At 48.3% G+C, this 17,223-nt stretch overlaps 2 protein-coding genes across 2 annotated transcripts in view; one reads left to right on the top strand and one right to left on the bottom strand.

The window, feature by feature from the left end:
- LOC128409384 (zinc finger protein 470-like) overlaps positions 1–17,223 on the top strand; it is a 420,794-nt gene that overhangs the window by 303,024 nt on the left and 100,547 nt on the right. The window lies entirely within an intron of this gene.
- Positions 1–17,223, bottom strand: part of LOC128408869 (zinc finger protein 850-like) — a 51,341-nt gene that overhangs the window by 12,032 nt on the left and 22,086 nt on the right. Inside the window, exons 4-5 of the mRNA XM_053378888.1 lie at positions 14,179–14,289; positions 13,618–14,010 (exon numbers count right to left, since the gene is read on the bottom strand). Coding sequence (XP_053234863.1) covers positions 13,618–14,010; positions 14,179–14,289 — 504 coding nt within the window. The remainder of the gene's footprint in view (positions 1–13,617; positions 14,011–14,178; positions 14,290–17,223) is intronic.

Raw genomic sequence — 17,223 nt, 5'->3', positions numbered from 1 at the left:
AGAGGCCTTCCTTTTGGGCATAGTTGGCCAACGGGTGCCAAAGAAAGATAGAACATTTTTTATGTATGCAACAACAGCAGCAAGAATACTTCTTGCCAAGTATTGGAAGACACAAGAACTACCCACCGTGGAAGAATGCCAGATGCAAGTGATTGACTACATGGAGATGGCTGAAATGACTGGCAGAATCCGTGACCAGGGAGAAGAACTGATGGAACAGGACTGGAAAAAGTTTAAGGACTATTTACAAAAATACTGCAAAATGTTTGAGTGTTAACATGATGTGGGAAGTGAAGGTAACAGGGCTTGTGGGATTTGGTTAAATGTGAATGAAAAGAAGAATGTTAAAAAGGAGAAGGGGGTTATGAACAGAATAAAATTATGTCATAGTATATAAGATGAGGAATGGGCTAAAATAATGAAAATTTGGGACATAATAATTAGAAGAATATAATTTAAGCATGGTTTGAATAAGGGTTTGAACTTGCTGAATTTGATTGGAATAAAGAGGAACACAAAAAAGGGAGATGTGAGGAGGTTAGGACAGAGGGGTATGGAATTTTGTAATTTTTTTTTTAAAAGTGGATTTTTCTTTTTTCTTTTTTTCTTTTTTTGTTATATATCTTTGTTTCTTTGTTTTTTCTGTGAGCTTTATTTAACGGAATGATCTATGTGAAATGATGAATTTTTTGATTTGTAAAACTTTAATAAACATTTATTTAAAAATAAAATAAAAAAGTTCATCTTGTGAAGAAGCAAAGACAACACAAACCTGGGAGTCTCTGTAGATTTTGCGTAGTTATTTTAAGGTGGGGGGCCTCTGAATTCTGCAGCAGCTGAAGTTACTGAACCCTCTTCAGAGGCAGCCCTACATATAACACATTGCAGCAATCTAATCTTGAGGTTACCAGAGCAATTATTATTAAATTTATTAATCACACTTCATCTAAAGACCACAGAGCAATTATAATGGCGTATAATTCCCCATCAGTCCCCTGGGCAATAATGGATAGGGAATGTGGCTCCTGATCCCATAGTCAGGACACAGCACTATCCTTGTAGGATTTCTCTGCCCAAGCCTCTCTCACTGTCCTCCTTTGGGGTGGGGGGCCATGGACTCCTCGCCCCCCACCCCAAGGGAGAGCCTCACCTGTGCTCCAACAGGGAAGATCTGCAACACGGGGAAAGGTGGATATTAAAGGTCCAGAGGCCTGATTGTGGGGAAGAAGGGAAAGAGAGAGGAGGTGGAAGCAGGGATGTTTCCACGGGAAGAGATTCAAAAGGTGAGTATAAAGAAGAAGCCAGCCTTCAAATGGGGGTCACTGTACCTGGCTCCCTTTCCGACTCAGAACCTGAGAGACACTCCTTTCTGGAACACCCCCAGGCCATCTTCTGGAATATAAGCCAGGCACCTTTGGGGACATCATCCAGACCTTCTTTTACTGTGGGAACCTTGGATTCATATGGTTGCTGGAGTACAGATGTCAATCATAATCCCTGAAAAATCGTCTAAAGACCCCTTGGTATCCACGCCCACCTTGAACTCCCAAGTCACACTGAGCCCCAAAAAACCTTCTCTGCTGAGGTTTCTCTGAAAATACTAATTATCTGCATTTTGCTTTCTCCTTCCTCTATGATCTGGAACATCTTCCTGATGCATTTGTCTGTCTCTGCTCTGTCGTCTTTTTTCCTCCAAGGAGGTAGGTGAGGCCAAGAGGCAAGATCCCCCAGGGGAATTTAACCCCCTGCCTCCCAGGTCCTTGTCGGACACTCTTTCTTCTCAGGCTGGTCTCATTCAGGGGCTTCACCCGAGGCTCCAATTGCTTTGACTAGAAGCCTCCTCAAGCAATCTTAGAATGATTGTTATTCTTCTTCTATTTATCTACACCCCACCTTTTTCTCCTGACACGGACTCCTTCAAGTGCCCCTCTGCTCTCCTCTCCCAGTGGACCAATGGTCTGGCTTGGAAGAATGCAGATCAAGGGGTCTGGAGCTCTGGAGCTCCCAGCATCCAATGCAGCAGCTTCCCTGGGACAAAATGGGGGGGGGGGTTCAGCTTGCAGGAATCCTTCTCTAGGTCAATGGAGAAGCCAAGGCAGCCCCTGCAGAAACCCCCCTGCCAGCACCCCAGGTGGAGGCATCCCAGAAAAAGGCCCCGTGCCTCTTTCTTTCTCCACCCCCCTTACCAATTATCAACATGGCGTCTCACCCCCAGGGAGGCTTCCATTCAACCCTCAGCCCCCCAACATCCTCTGCCCCCCTCTTCCCCAGAGACTCCCCTACACCCTCTGGCCTTCCTTGGCAAGGCTCGCCCTGCTTGGGGGTGGGGGCTTTTGGGGGCACCCCCTTGGTGGGAAAACGTGTCTGGTGGGGCGGGGCTTCAAAGGAGACGGCGCAAGGGAAACACTGCGGGTGGGGGGGTCCACGCTTTGCAGCTGCATTGCATGGATGCGAGCCTCTCCATATGGGTCCCAGAACAAGAGATTAATGGGGGGGCTCTGTGCCCCTTTCTCTCCGACCCCATCGCCCCTCCCCGCCCTCGTCCCAAGGCAGGAGCTTTTGGGGGAGCAAGAAAGGGTCTCTCTATCCTTTTCCTCCCCCCCTCCCTCCACCGGCATCTTTACCTCTTTCTTCTCTGACCCTCCGCCTCCCTTCGTAGCTATTTCGATTTCCTTTCTTGCAATGCAAAGCGGAGAAGGGGGGTCCGTGGTCGACTGGCGCCCCTTTTCACCTTTCTGAAACCTCTCGCTTCTCCAGGGGCTCCTGCTGCCCCCCCCCCACTTCCTGCAAACCTCCGACCCACAGAGCGACCCCTTCCTGGGAGAAGCCCCTCCCACTTTTCGCATGAGAGCCGGACGTGACGGCGCTGCCTTCGGCTTCCTCCCCTTTGGGCTCCCTTGCGAAGTTGCCCAACTCCACGCCCACCCCATTGACGGGGGAGGGGGTTTCTGGAGGAGGAGGAGGAGCACGGCCGGATCAAGACCCTTTGGTCCCTGAAAGAGAACCCAAACAGACTCCAAACTCTGCAGACAGCATTTTCCAGCTGCTGCCTGGACCACCGAGTAGCGAGGGGAGAGATGCTCTCGGGCTAAAATTCTCCTTGCAGGATTCAGGGACATTCCCTGGCTCTTCTCTGCAACGAGAATGAACCAGGTGTGCACACCCACCTACCTTCATTTGGGGGGTGGAGAATCTCTCTTTCCTCACCTGTGCAGCAGTTTCCTGGTCTGCTCTCTCTCGCTCCGCCCCCACATCCCACTGACATTGTAAAGGTAAAGGTAAAGGGACCCCTGACCATTAGGTCCAGTCGTGGCCGACTCGGGTTGCGGCGCTCATCTCGCTTTATTGGCCGAGGGAGCCGGCATACAGCTTCTGGGTCATGTGGCCAGCATGACTAAGCCGCTTCAGGTGAACCAGAGCAGTGCACAGAAACGCCGTTTACCTTCCCGCCGGAGCGATACCTATTTCTCTACTTGCACTTTGACATGCTTTCGAACTGCTAGGTTCGCAGGAGCAGGGACCTAGCAACTGGAGCTCACCCTGTCAAGGGGATTCGAACCGCCGACCTTCCGATCGGCAAGTCCTAGGCTCTGTGGTTTAACCCACAGCGCCTCCTGCGCCCCATCGCCACAGACGTCGTACCCCCCACCAAAAACAAAAGTTTGCTGCGCCTCAAGGCGCTTTGCACTCAGCCCGATTCCTGGGAGGTCAAGGGCAGCAGGAGGTGCGAGGGGGAGGGGCAGTCTTTCTTGTAAGCCACGCCCCTTTCTAGGGGAAGGTGCTGGGCGATGGGGAGGGCAAGCACCCAGCCTCCCTTTCTCTCTTTCCCTCTGGGAAATTGCATTAACTGGCTTTAATCCTGAAGGCAACAAGACGTATAACAAGATCGCGCCCCCCACCCAGCCAGAAGGAAACAGATCTCTCTTTTTGCAAGGGTTGCATGTTGGCAGTGCTTCTACCTCTAAAAAAAATAAAGGAAAATGAAACGCTAGCCTGTGCTACTTTTTTAAAAAAATGCCTACGGATGCACCGTACATGCAAAAGCAACCAAGTTGGATAGGAGGAAGCACATCACTTGGACCCCTTCCAGTCGGGTTTCAGGCCCCACCCTGAGACTGAAACTGCCTTGCTCTAACTGGTTCAAGATCTCCTGTGGTTCCTGGCGGATGTGCGTTCAGACCGCTGGGCTCTCACTTGTGGGGTGCCTCAGGGCTCTGTCCTCTCTCCCATGCTTTTTAACATGCATATAAAACTGCTGAGAGAGACCACCAGGGGGTTTGGGCTGGGTGTTCATCAGTATGCGGATGATACCCAGCTCTACCTCTCTTTCAAATCAGAAGCAGTGAGGGTCCTGTGTGAGTGTCTGGAGGAGGTTGGAGGATGGATGGCAGCTAATGGATGGAGGTTGAATCCTGACAAGAAGGAAGTACAGTTTTTGAGGGACAGGGGGCAGGCGGGTGTGGAGGGCTCACTGGTCCTGAATGGGGTACATGTACCCCTGAAGGACCAGGTGCGCAGCCTGGGAGTCATTTTGGACTCGCAGCTGTCCATGGAGGCGCAGGTCAATTCTGTGTCCAGGGCAGCTGTTTACCAGCTCCATTTGGTACGCAGGCTGAGACCCTGCCCGCCCACAGAGTGTCTTGCCAGAGTGGTGCATACTCTGTTTATCTCCCGCTTGGATAACTGCAATGCGCTCTACGTGGGGCGGCCTTAGAAGGTGGCTTGGAAACTACAACTAATTCAGAATTTGGCAGCTGGGCTGGTGACTGGGAGTGGCCGCCAGGACCATATAACACTGGTCCTGAAAGACCTGCATTGGCTCCCGGTACGTATCTGTGCGCAATTCAGAGTGTTGGTGCACACCCTAATTGGCCTTGGCCCTGTATACCGGATGGAGCAAATCCACCCCCATTGTTCAGCCCAGACACTGAGATCCAGCTCCGAGGGTCTTCTGCTGGTTCCCTCACTCCAAGAAGAAAGTTACAGGGAAGCAGGCAGAGGGTCTTGGTGGTGGCGCCCGCCCTGTGAAACGCTCTCCCATGAGATGTATTGAGATGCCATGCAGATAAAGAACCACAGTACATAACTTTTAGAAGACTCCAGAGTGTCTGGGGCAACCCAATCAATGATGATGATGAGATGATGATGATTGCTTGTCATAAAAGCAGTAGCCCTGGGGTAGCCACATGATGCTTATAAGTGAAAATGGACCAACCAGGGGATTCACTGGTACCTGCAGCATCTTTTCTTTCCAAATGTATACCATTCTTCCAGTGGAGTTGTGTTTGGGCCACAGATGGAGAGGTAAGGGTTAACTTTCCCTTCACACTTCAACCCCTCTCTGTGCCCTATTGGTTGGAAGGAAGTTTCTTGTTTCCTGTAATAGTAGGTATGTCTTAGTTCATGGATTTGTAGGACGTTCTCCCCTCTGGGTGCTAAGTTGGGGAGAATCAGGCATGAGTTTCCACTGATGTATTTTACACCCTCTCATGTCACCTGCCACTTGCCCACACTGCCCTGTTCCAACCGTCCCACCTCATGCAAGACGCACACCTAAGAGCTGAGACTTTCTTCCTTATTCCACTAAAAAGTAAAGGTAAAGGGACCCCTGACCGTTAGGTCCAGTCGCGGACGACTCTGGGGTTGCGGCGCTCTTCTCGCTTTACTGGCCGAGGGAGCTGGCGTACAGCTTCCGGGTCATGGCCAGCATGACTAAGCCGCTTCTGGCAAACCACAGCAGCGCACAGAAACGCCGTTTACCTTCCCACCGGAGCGGTACCTATTTATCTACTTGCAATTCGTTCTTTCGAAATGCTAGGTTGGCTGGAGCTGGGACCGAGCAACGGGAACTCACCCTATTGCAGGGATTGGAACCACCGACCTTTTGGTCTAAACATCCCCTTTATTCCTGCTGCCACCAGGTATGTTTTACCTGAACAATTTGCCCTTCAAAGAATTAGGAGTCATTGCAGCACCATTAATGTATAAACTATTTGTTGCTTTATTATTATTATTATTAATAATAATAAGTTTTATTTATACCCCGCCCTCCCCGGGCAGAGCCGAGTTCAGGGCGGCTAACACCAGTAAAATTACAGTAAAAACATAATAGGGAAAAAAACCATACCAATTTAAAATACAGGTTAAAATGCAATTTAAAATGCAGCCTCATTTTAAAAGTAGCCCACAGATCAAAACCATAAGAGGAGGCAAACACAACGGTCAGACTGAGTCCAAACCAAAGGCCAGGTGGAACAGCTCTGTCTTGCAGGTCCTGCGGAAAGATGTCAAGTCCCGCAAGGCCCTAGTCTCTTGTGACAGAGCGTTGCACCAAGTTGGGGCCAGTACTGAAAAGGCCCTGGCTTTTAGATTGAGACCAATCTAACCACCTTGTGACTTGGTACCTCCAAAATGTTGTCATTTGTGGACCTTAAGGTCCTCTACCAAGTGTACCGGGAGAGGCGGTCCCGTAGGTACGTGGGTCCTGGGCCGCAATTAAAATAATGCATGTCATGCTGCCATTCCTATAATTCTAGTTTAACCAACTCATTTCCGGGTTTGAAATGGTCATAATCCAAAATGTTCATCAACGAGGCTGTTTGTAACCCGAGGTACGGTGTACAAAGCCATTTATACATTACTAACCATTGTGATACGCTACCTTGATTACTTTACTGTCAGGGAACTGCCATCTGAGACGCAGGTGGTGAAAGGGCTCACAGAGGGTGAGAGAGAACATTCAGCTGAGGAGGGGACCAGCAGGGGGAGAAGTGGAGTTCCAAGGGAAAGTGAGTCGGAGGGAGGGCTCAGAGACACTTCCAGCGAAAACAGTGGGGAGGTTTCAGGACCTCCCATAGGGACACCCACTCCTCGCCGGAAACTGTCACGTCGAGAGTCCAGAAGACGCGTTTCCGTTAAGGAGCTTTTATGCTGGAAGAAGTTCCGTAAACGCCCACTGTCCGATTCAACGAGCGATTGATGGAGTCATGTTTAAGGAGCTCCATCACAGACAGAGGTTTGGGGACTTAGCCAAACTCTGAGGGATTAGGATTTTACGCACAAGCAGCTCATCATCCCATCACAGCAATCGGACAGTCCCTGAAAGCAGCTTGTGCAGAGAGGCATCATGAGTGACCCAGCCGGAGCCGGAGGAGCAGGAGGAGCTGGAGAAGGTCCAACTCTGGAAGAAAGGTACAGAATGTTGGAACTCCAGCTAGCAATGCAAACGGCGAGGCTAGAAGAAAGGAGGGCGCAGGATGCAGAAAAGGCAAAAGGCGCTACACTAGCAAGAAAGATGCCAGGAATGGTGCAGAAGTTTGGGGGGGACCCCAGGAACTACCAAGCCTTTAGGACAGAGATGCAGTATGCTCTCGAACTGCAGTTTAATGACTTTCCCGATGAGGCATCGCGAGTGGCGTTTGTGATTGGCCATCTCGAAGGAGGGGCGAGAGACTGGGTCAGGCCCCTGATGGCAGGGAATAGTGACATGCTGAAGGACGCGAGGAAGTTTTTCCGCGCCATGGATTTGATGTTCTCCAGCGAGATTGAACAGGGACTGGTGCGCAGACAATTGATGGCTTGCAAACAGGGGAGCCGATCGGTTCGTGAGTACTGGACTGAGTTTACAATGTTGATACATAGATTGGGGTGGGACCTATCGGCGGAACCCATTCAAATGCTATTTGAAGAGGGGCTTTCTTCGGCGGTGAAAGACGAACTTTCCCGGGCGCCCAGGGCGGAGTCTATGGACCAGCTGACCAAATCAGCGCTGACCATTGGTGCGCGCCAGGAGGCAAGAGCCTTGGAGAAGCGGGAGGGGAAAGGAGAGCGTTGGAGGGATTTCCGCATTCCAGAGATTCCAGAGCCAAGTTTCCCGCCCGGAGAGCCGATGGAAGTTGGAACAGCGCGCGCGCGCGCAGTTTCAAATCCCAGTGAAGGGAGGAAGAAGGAGGGAAAGAGCGCCAAGAAATGTTACCTCTGCCAGCAGCCAGGTCACTTTGCCAGAGTCTGCCCGCAAAGAAAGGAATGGCAAGGGATGGCGGGAGCTGTTGGGGGGAAGGAGGAGGAAGTCCAAGAGCCAGTAAAAGCCAACGCCTGTCTGCCTCTGTCAGGGCACTGCAGACAGGCCAAGGAGCAGTAAAAGTGCCCACTCCGGAACCTCCAAGACCAGCCCTAGTAATAGAGGTGTTGCTAGAGCTGGCAAACGGATACCCACTAAAGACCAAGGCGCTGTTAGACTCAGGCAGCTCCTGTAATTTTATGAGCAAGGAGTTTGCAGCTGAACACCAGATACAGACACTCCCTTTAAGCAACCCCCTGCAGGTCACCACGATCGATGGAAGGGAGCTGTTGGGGGGAGAAGTTAGCCTACAGACCGTCCCAATGGTTATGAGGGTGGCAAGGCACACCGAAAGGATAGCGTTCAATGTAGCCACCCTGGGAGGGGCGCCAGTCATTTTGGGAATGAGCTGGCTAGCGTTGCATGACCCGCTAGTGGGCTGGCATCAGAGAGTGGTCTCCTTTGGGTCAGCACATTGCCTGGGACACTGCAAAGAGGGAAAGGTGCCAGAAGGGGCAAAAGCCTCCCTAGCAGGAACAGAAGTGGCGAACAAAGGGAAGGTGCCCAAACAATACGCTGACCTGAGCAAGGTCTTCAGCGAAAGGGAAGCAGATAAACTACCACCGCATAGAGACTTTGACTGCCAGATTAACCTGGTCCCTGGGGCCCAGCTCCCCGTGGGCAAGCTGTACGCCATGTCAGACAGGGAAATGCAGGAGTTGAGGGAGTTTATTGACAAAAACCTGAAGAGAGGTTTCATCAGAGAGTCCAGAGCGGTGGGGGGCAGTCCAGTGTTTTTTGTGGACAAAAAAAACACGGATAAACCGAGATTGGTCGTGGACTACCGGCGGTTAAATGCCGTGTCAGAACCAGTGACTTTCCCCATGCCACGGATTGATGACATTTTGACCAGGGTGAGGAAGGGAAAGATATTCACGAAACTGGACTTGAGAGGAGCGTACAACCTGATACGAATAAAGAAGGGGGATGAATGGAAGACAACGATGTTCACCCCCCTAGGGGCTTTCGAATATCTCGTTATGCCTTTTGGATTACAAGGAGGCTCCGCCTGTTTTCAATCGCTCATGAACCATGTACTGGGACCTCTGCTCTACAAGAATTGCGTAGCCTTCCTCGATGATGTGCTGATATATTCCGAGAATGAGGAGCAGCATGTGAAGGATGTCAGGGAAGTGCTGAGCCAGCTGCAAGCAAACCAGTTGTGGGTGAAATTGGAGAAGTGTCAGTTCCACACCAAGGAGGTGGAGTTCCTGGGGTACCGCTTATCAGACAAGGGATTAGCCATGGATCCAGGCAAGGTCCAGGCGGTGCTGGAATGGAAGACACCGAAAACGAAAAAAGATGTGCAAAGGTTCTTAGGGTTTGGGAACTTTTACCGTAAATTCATCAAGAACTTTGCCCACTTAACGGCTCCCATCACGGACTGTTTAAGCAGCAAGAAGAAATTCGTTTGGACGGCAGAGGCGGAGCACGCTTTTGAGGAATTGAAAAAGGCATTCGCTTCGGAAGAACAGCTCCTGCATGTGGATTTACAAAAACCCATGAGAGTGGAAACTGATGCCTCAGACCGGGCGGTGGGAGCAGTGCTGCTTCAGCCAGGGAGCAATAAGTCGGAATGGAGACCTTGTGCCTTCTTTTCGCGTAAGCTGAACAAATCCGAGAGGAACTACACCGTATATGACCGAGAACTACTTGCCATTCACGAAGCGTTCCGGAGATGGAGACACTTACTAATTGGCGCACAGCATAAGGTGCAAGTGTGTACGGACCACAAGAATTTGGAGTATTGGAGAACGGCACGAGTGCTCAACCAACGACAAGTGAGATGGGCCCAGGAGTTCTCCAAATTCCATTTTGAAATCTGCTATGTGCCAGGTCCAGAAAACATCAGAGCGGACGCTCTCTCTCGCAAACCTGAATATTTGGAGGGGGAGGGAGCGCCTGAAGAGAGACATATTATCCCAGAGGACCACTGGGTGTGTGGGGCGGCCTGGGTGGGGCAAAGGGAACTGGTAGAGGGAACGGTAAATGATGAATACGCCCAGGATAAGCTCAGAGGTTTAAGGAGAGAGGGAGAAGACCCCGGAGGTTTTGAAGAAAGAAACGGGGCATTGTATTACAAAGGGGCTCTATATATACCCGAAGGGGAATTGAGGGGGAGAGTACTCAAACAGCTGCACGACAATCCCACAGCGGGGCATTTTGGGCAACACAAGACCATGTGGTTGGTGACCAGGGAGTTTTGGTGGCCCAAGGTGAGGGAGGATGTACGGGAGTATGTGAGGTGTGACCAATGCCAGAGAGCCAAAGGAGAAAGGCGGGCACCAGCGGGGTTATTAGAACCGTTACCCACACCAGAACGACCGTGGGAGGCGGTATCGATAGATTTTATGACGGATCTGCCTAAATCCCAGGGGAAAACCGCCATACTAGTCGTAGTAGACCTGTTAACTAAGATGGGTCACTTTGTAGCTTGCTCACATGCAGTCACGGCGGAAGAGACAGCGAAATTGTTTGTAGAACATATTTTTAGGCTGCATGGCGCCCCCTTGAGGGTGGTCTCTGACAGAGGGAAACAGTTCACGTCCAGATTCTGGAGGAAACTTATGAGCTTGTTGCACGTAGAGGTCAACTTTTCGACTGCCAGGCACCCTGAGACCAATGGGCAGGCGGAGAGGGCAAACGGTATCCTCCAACAATACCTGAGGTGTTATGTCAATGACAGAGAGAACGATTGGGTCGAAAAGTTGGCGCTAGCGGAATTTGCTTACAATAATGCAGAGAATGTGTCCACCGGGATGAGTCCCTTTTTGGCTAATTATGGGTGCCACCCCAGGGCGTTTCCAGGGGGAGGAGGGGAGAGATGGAGTGTCCCGGCCGCTGAACATTTTGTAGAAGAAATGGAAGCGATCCATCGTCAACTCCAACTCAACTTAGAAAGGGCCAAAGAAGAATATAAGAGGCAGGCAGACAAGAGCAGAAGGGAAGGTGAAACCATTAGGGTGGGGAGTCAGGTCTGGCTATCAACCCAAGGGTTGCCGTTCAAGGGGGGTTGCAAGAAATTGAGACCCAAAAGATTGGGACCATTTGAGGTCATCCAACAGGTCAACCCGGTGGCTTTCAGACTCCGGTTACCGAACCACATGAAACTGCACCCAGTATTCCACAGGTCATTACTGTCACCATATAGGGGGGAAGGTGAAGGGGTATCCACACGGGGGCCAGCCATAGAAGAAAGGGAAAGCAGCAACCATGTGGCGGAAATCATCGACTCCAGGTGGAAGGGTAATCAGGTGGAGTATTTGGTCGCGTGGGAAGGGGAACCGGAGTCGGAAAACACCTGGGTGACGGCAGAGGAGGTCCGTGACGAGATCTTGGTCGAAACGTTCCACCAAAGGTTCCCCAGGAAACCCCAGCCAATAGCGAGGTTCCGGAGGGAGTACTTTGGCACCACCGACGATGAGGAGGAACTGGAAGGATTCAGGGAATCGGAGTTGGAAGGAGGAACAGACTCCGATGAGGAGGAGTACTTGGAAACCGGTAACAGCAAGAGGTGGAGGGAAGTGTTCGAAACTTCGGAAGATGAGGGAGGTTCTTTCAGGGGTTTTGCTCCCTCGCCTCCCGCAGAGGAGGGGAGGGAAGGGGGTGAAGGGGGCCCTGGAGGGGAGGTGGATGTCAGGGAACTGCCATCTGAGACGCAGGTGGTGAAAGGGCTCACAGAGGGTGAGAGAGAACATTCAGCTGAGGAGGGGACCAGCAGGGGGAGAAGTGGAGTTCCAAGGGAAAGTGAGTCGGAGGGAGGGCTCAGAGACACTTCAAGCGAAAATAGTGGGGAGGTTTCAAGACCTCCTGTAGGGACACCCACTCCTCGCCGGAAACTGTCACGTCGAGAGTCCAGAAGACGCGTTTCCGTTAAGGAGCTTTTATGCTGGAAGAAGTTCCGTAAACGCCCACTGTCCGATTCAACGAGCGATTGATGGAGTCATGTTTAAGGAGCTCCATCACAGACAGAGGTTTGGGGACTTAGCCAAACTCTGAGGGATTAGGATTTTACGCACAAGCAGCTCATCATCCCATCACATTTACTATATGAAAGTACAACTTTACATTGAAACACCAGATCATCACATACATGGGGTGCATTTAAATTTGATTTCCACCTATAGGAGCCTGTTCATTTGAAGGAAGAAATGAACCCTTGAGAGAGCCAGTGTGGTGTAGTGGTTAAGAGCGGTGGTTCGTAATCTGGTGAACTGGGTTCGCGTCTCCGCTCCTCCACATGCAGCTGCTGGGTGACCTTGGGCTAGTCACACTTCTCTGAAGTCTCTCAGCCTCACTCACCCCACACAGTGTTTGTTGTGGGGGAGGAAGGAAAAGGAGAATGTTAGCCGCTTTGAGACTCCTTAGGGTAGTGATAAAGCGGGATATCAAATCCAAACTCCTCCTCCTCCTCCTCTTCTTCTTGTTGAGGAAAAATCTTTCTACACTCCATACATCTAAATGGTTCCTTTCATATAAGTTCGTAAACATTTTGTAAGTACTCCATTAAACAGAAGCCGTTTCTGCACTCCTGGATTTAAATGTTTCTTCCTTTGTGAGTCCATTGATGCTTTGTAAGGTGTCCACTCTGACTGAAGTTCTTTCCACACTCCATACATTTAAATGGTTTCTCACCTGTGTGAGTTTGTTAATGTACTCTTAGTTTCCTTTAGACTGAAGTTCTTTCCACACTTCATACATTTGCTGTATATGGTTTCTCCCCTGTGTGAGTCCTTTGATGATTTCTTAGCATTCCGCTATGACAGAAGCTCTTTCCACACTACATACATTTAAATGGTTTTTCTCCCGTGCGAGTCTGTTGATGTACTCTTAGAGTTTGACTGTGACTGAAGCCATTTCCACACTCCATACATTTAGATCATTTTTCTCCTGTGTGAGTTCGTAGATGTAGGCTTAGAGTTCCCTTTTGACCAAAGCTCTTTCCACACTCCATACATTTAAATGGTTTCTCCCCTGTGTGAGTTCGATGATGTAAATTTACAAGGTCTCTCACCCGTGTGAGTTTGATGATGTCTATTAAGTGATGAACTCTGACTGAAGCTTTTCCCACACTCCATACATTTAAATGGTTTCTCCCCTGTGTGACTCCGTAGATGTTTTCTAAGGTTTCCATTATGTGTGAAGCTCTTTCCACATTCCATACATTCATATGGTTTCTCCCCTGTGTGAGTCCGTAGATGTTTTCTAAGGTTTCCATTATGTGTGAAGCTCTTTCCGCAGTCCATACATTTAAATGGGTTCTCCCGTGTGAGTCCGTAGATGTTTTCTAAGGTTTCCATTATGTGTGAAGCTCTTTCCGCAGTCCATACATTTAAATGGTTTCTCCCCTGTGTGAGTTCGATGATGTAAAGTCAGATGTTCATCTGAACGAAAACTCTTTCCACACTCCATACATTTAAATAGTTTCTCCACTGTGTGAGTCCGTAGATGTTTTCTAAGGTTTCCATTATGTGTGAAGCTCTTTCCGCAGTCCATACATTTAAATAGTTTCTCCCCTGTGTGAGTCCGTAGATGTTTTCTAAGGTTTCCATTATGTGTGAAGCTCTTTCCGCAGCCCATACATTTAAATGGTTTCTCCCCTGTGTGAGTCCGTTGATGGTTGCTAAGGTTTGCCTTATAGGTGAAGCTCTTTCCACACTCTACACATGTAAATTGTTTTTCTGCTGTGTGACTACTTCGATGTACCGTAAGTTGTATACTCATACTGAATATCAACCCACACTGCATACATTCGTAGGGTTTTTTACCCATGTGAGTTTGATGATGTCTATTAAGTGATGAACTCTGACTGAAGCTTTTTCCACACTCCATACATTTAAATGGTTTCTCCCCTGTGTGACTCCGTAGATGTTTTCTAAGGTTTCCATTATGTGTGAAGCTCTTTCCGCAGTCCATACATTTAAATGGTTTCTCCCCTGTGTGAGTTCTATGATGTAAATTCAGATGATCACCTGAACGAAAGCTCTTTCCACATTCCATACATACATATGGTTTCTTCCCTGTGTGAGTCCATTGATGTTTTCTAAGCACTTTACTAGTGTTGAAGCTCTTTCCACAGTCCATACATTTAAATGGTTTCTCCCCTGTGTGAGTCCATTGATGGTTTCTAAGCACTCCACTAGTGTTGAAGCTCTTTCCACACTCCATACCTTTAAATATTTGACCCCTGTGTGAGTCCGTTGATGTTTGCTTAGCGTTATGCGATGACAGAAGCTCTTCCCACACTCATTTAAATGGTTTTTCTGTTGCGTGAATCCTTTCATGTACAAGAAGTTGTCTACTCATACTGAATTTCCATCCACACTGCATACATTTGTAGGGTTTCTCACTCATGTGAGTTAGATGATGTGAAGTAAGAGATGAAGTTTGTCTGAAGTTCTTTCCACACTCCATACCTTTAAACGGTTTCCCCACTCTGTGAGTTTATTGATGTGAGTTTATTAACTGTGCACATGGACTGAAGCACATTCCACATTCACCACATTTAAATGGTCTCTTCGTATTTCCAAATGAAATTACAGATGACACACTGTCTCCTCCATAACCTGCTTGGAAATGAGAGGGGAGGAAAACCCCTGTTAGTATTTCAAGGAAAAGAACAAAGACTGTAACACACATCAAATGCAATTAGCACCTTCTCTTATTTCAACATATTGTACATTCCTCCCTGTCTTCTTTATGTCCCAAATTTTAAGCCAATGAGGTGAAACAATGCCAAATAATAGGAATGCATCATCAACCTTCCATAATACTAAATCATCATTAATAGTTTGATCTAAGAATACAGTTGTGAGATTGCCTTTTTAAATAAGGACCTGCCTGACAGGAAAGGGAGCTGTTCTCCTTCCACGAACGTGCCCTCCACTTTTCAGAATCAGAGTTGCTAATGGCATTTTTCATTCTCCGTCTAATATTATTCCACCCCTGAGGCACATCTTAGACCTTTGGACCTCTGGATATTTATTAATCACCCACACAGTCCCTTGGGCCCCAGGAGGTGCATAGCAACCATATTGGGAGACCCAGGGTTCAGGTTTTTCTAGGGACTGTAGCATGGAACTAGTGAGAAGGCTTGGCGCTTGGAATAAACTGAAGGTGTGCTCAGGTAGGCTAATGTCCTTGGAGATGGACCTCCATCTGTCAGCCTTGCAGTGCAGAGGGAGAGCTGGAGATGCAGCAAAAGGCTTTTGGAGCCTGGCTGCTGGAATCCCAGATTGAAACACTCACACCAATTTTTATTTATTAGATTTAGAAACCACCCTTCTAAGTTTGAGTCTGAGGGGGAGGCCAGGAGTCCTGTCTCATGCTGTGTGTAGGAGCAAGAGGCATGGATGGCGAGGGAGCTGCTGCAGTGACCTGCCACACCTGTGCCATGTTTGTCCTCCTGACTGAGAATGCGTAGAATTGACAAATGGAAATTGCAGAGTTATGAGAAACTAAAAGATAAAGTGCGTGACTGGCTTCATTATTATCAAATAATGGAGGTCTTCTAGTCAGACAGGAAAAATGGCTTCCAGGTGGAAAAATCAAAACTGGAGACAGAATTGTTAGAGTCCAAAACTAAGAATTTGTCAAAAATGTATAACTTGCTGCTGAAATGGAATACACAGGATGAAACAGTTAAGTCAGCCATGATCAAGTGGGCACAAGACATTGGTCATAACATTATGTTTGAAGACTGGGAACGGTTGTGGACCACCGGTATAAAGTTCACGGCGTGTAACACCTTAAAAGAAAATATTATGAAAATGATTTATAGGTGGTACATGACCCCAGTCAAACTTGCTAAGATTTACCACTTGCCTGACAATAAGTGTTGGAAATGTAAAGAGAATGAAGGTACATTCTTTCACCTCTGGTGGACGTGCCCAAAGATTAAGGCTTTCTGGGAGAAGATTTATAATGAAATAAAAAAGGTATTTAAATATACCTTTCTGAAGAAACCAGAGGCCTTTCTCCTGGGTATGGTCGGCCAGTTGGTGTCAAAGAAGGACAGGACATTTTTTATGTATGCTACAACAGCAGCAAGAATACTCATTGCAAAGTATTGGAAGACAGAAGAACTACCCACCGTGGAAGAATGGCAGGTGAAAGTTATAGACTATATGGGACTGGCAGAGATGACCGGCAGAATCCGAGACCAGGGAAAAGAGACGGCGGAAGAAGATTGGAAGAAATTTAAAGACTATCTTAAGAAACATTGTAAAATTGTTGAATGCTAAGACGTTGTGGATTTTGAAAATATGAGGTTGTACGCTGTAACCATTATGCAATATGAAAAGAAAGGTTAAAATTATTTATTAGAAATTAGGGAGGGATTTGTTGATCAAAATTAATTAGGGATTGGAATGCAGTAAGGGGAGGTACGAGGAGGTCGGGAAAATAAGTTTTATGAAAATAAGGGATTGAAATTATACATGTGGTGTTTTTTGTGTTTTGTGTGTGTTTATGGTTTATGTTTTTGTTTCTTGTTGTGATATGTGGGCTTATAATGTGTGAAAAAGCTAATAAATATCTTATAACAGGATCAGTGTTAGAAACTCATATATAGAGGCTAGGTGCCAAATGTCTTGTTAAATCAAGGTTACAGCCACCCAAAATTGAATGTCTAGGAGTCATGAGAAGAGAAGACTCCCTGGAAAAGACCCTGATGTTGGGAAAGATGGAGGGCACAAGGAGAAGGGGATGACAGAGGACGAGATGGTTGGGCAGTGTACTCGAAGCTACCAGCATGAGTTTGACCAAACTGCGGGAGGCAGTGGAAGACAGGAGTGCCTGGCGTGCTCTGGTCCAGGGGGTCACAAAGAGTCGGACACAACTAAACGACTAAAGAACAACAAGAGTTGCCATTTTGGGGTAGGATGGCTCTAAAGTCTTATTTTTCAAATGATGGACAGATTGTGATTGATTCTCAGTTAAACACCTGGCTAGTTCAAAGGACAACCTTGTGCTAGGTTTAAGAACTTCTGAGAACTTAAAGAAATGTCCTTTGATCCAGGGACAGTACACATAGATATTGGCCTATTCTGACTTCTTTTTCTTAATGGTGACACAGACCATTCATAATGAAAGAAGATTCTTCA

This window comes from Podarcis raffonei, chromosome 2 (genome assembly GCF_027172205.1).
Source record: "Podarcis raffonei isolate rPodRaf1 chromosome 2, rPodRaf1.pri, whole genome shotgun sequence".
NCBI lineage: Eukaryota > Metazoa > Chordata > Lepidosauria > Squamata > Lacertidae > Podarcis > Podarcis raffonei.
The sequence above is the reverse complement of the archived record's forward strand: the minus strand, read 5'-3'. Positions and strand labels throughout refer to the sequence as shown.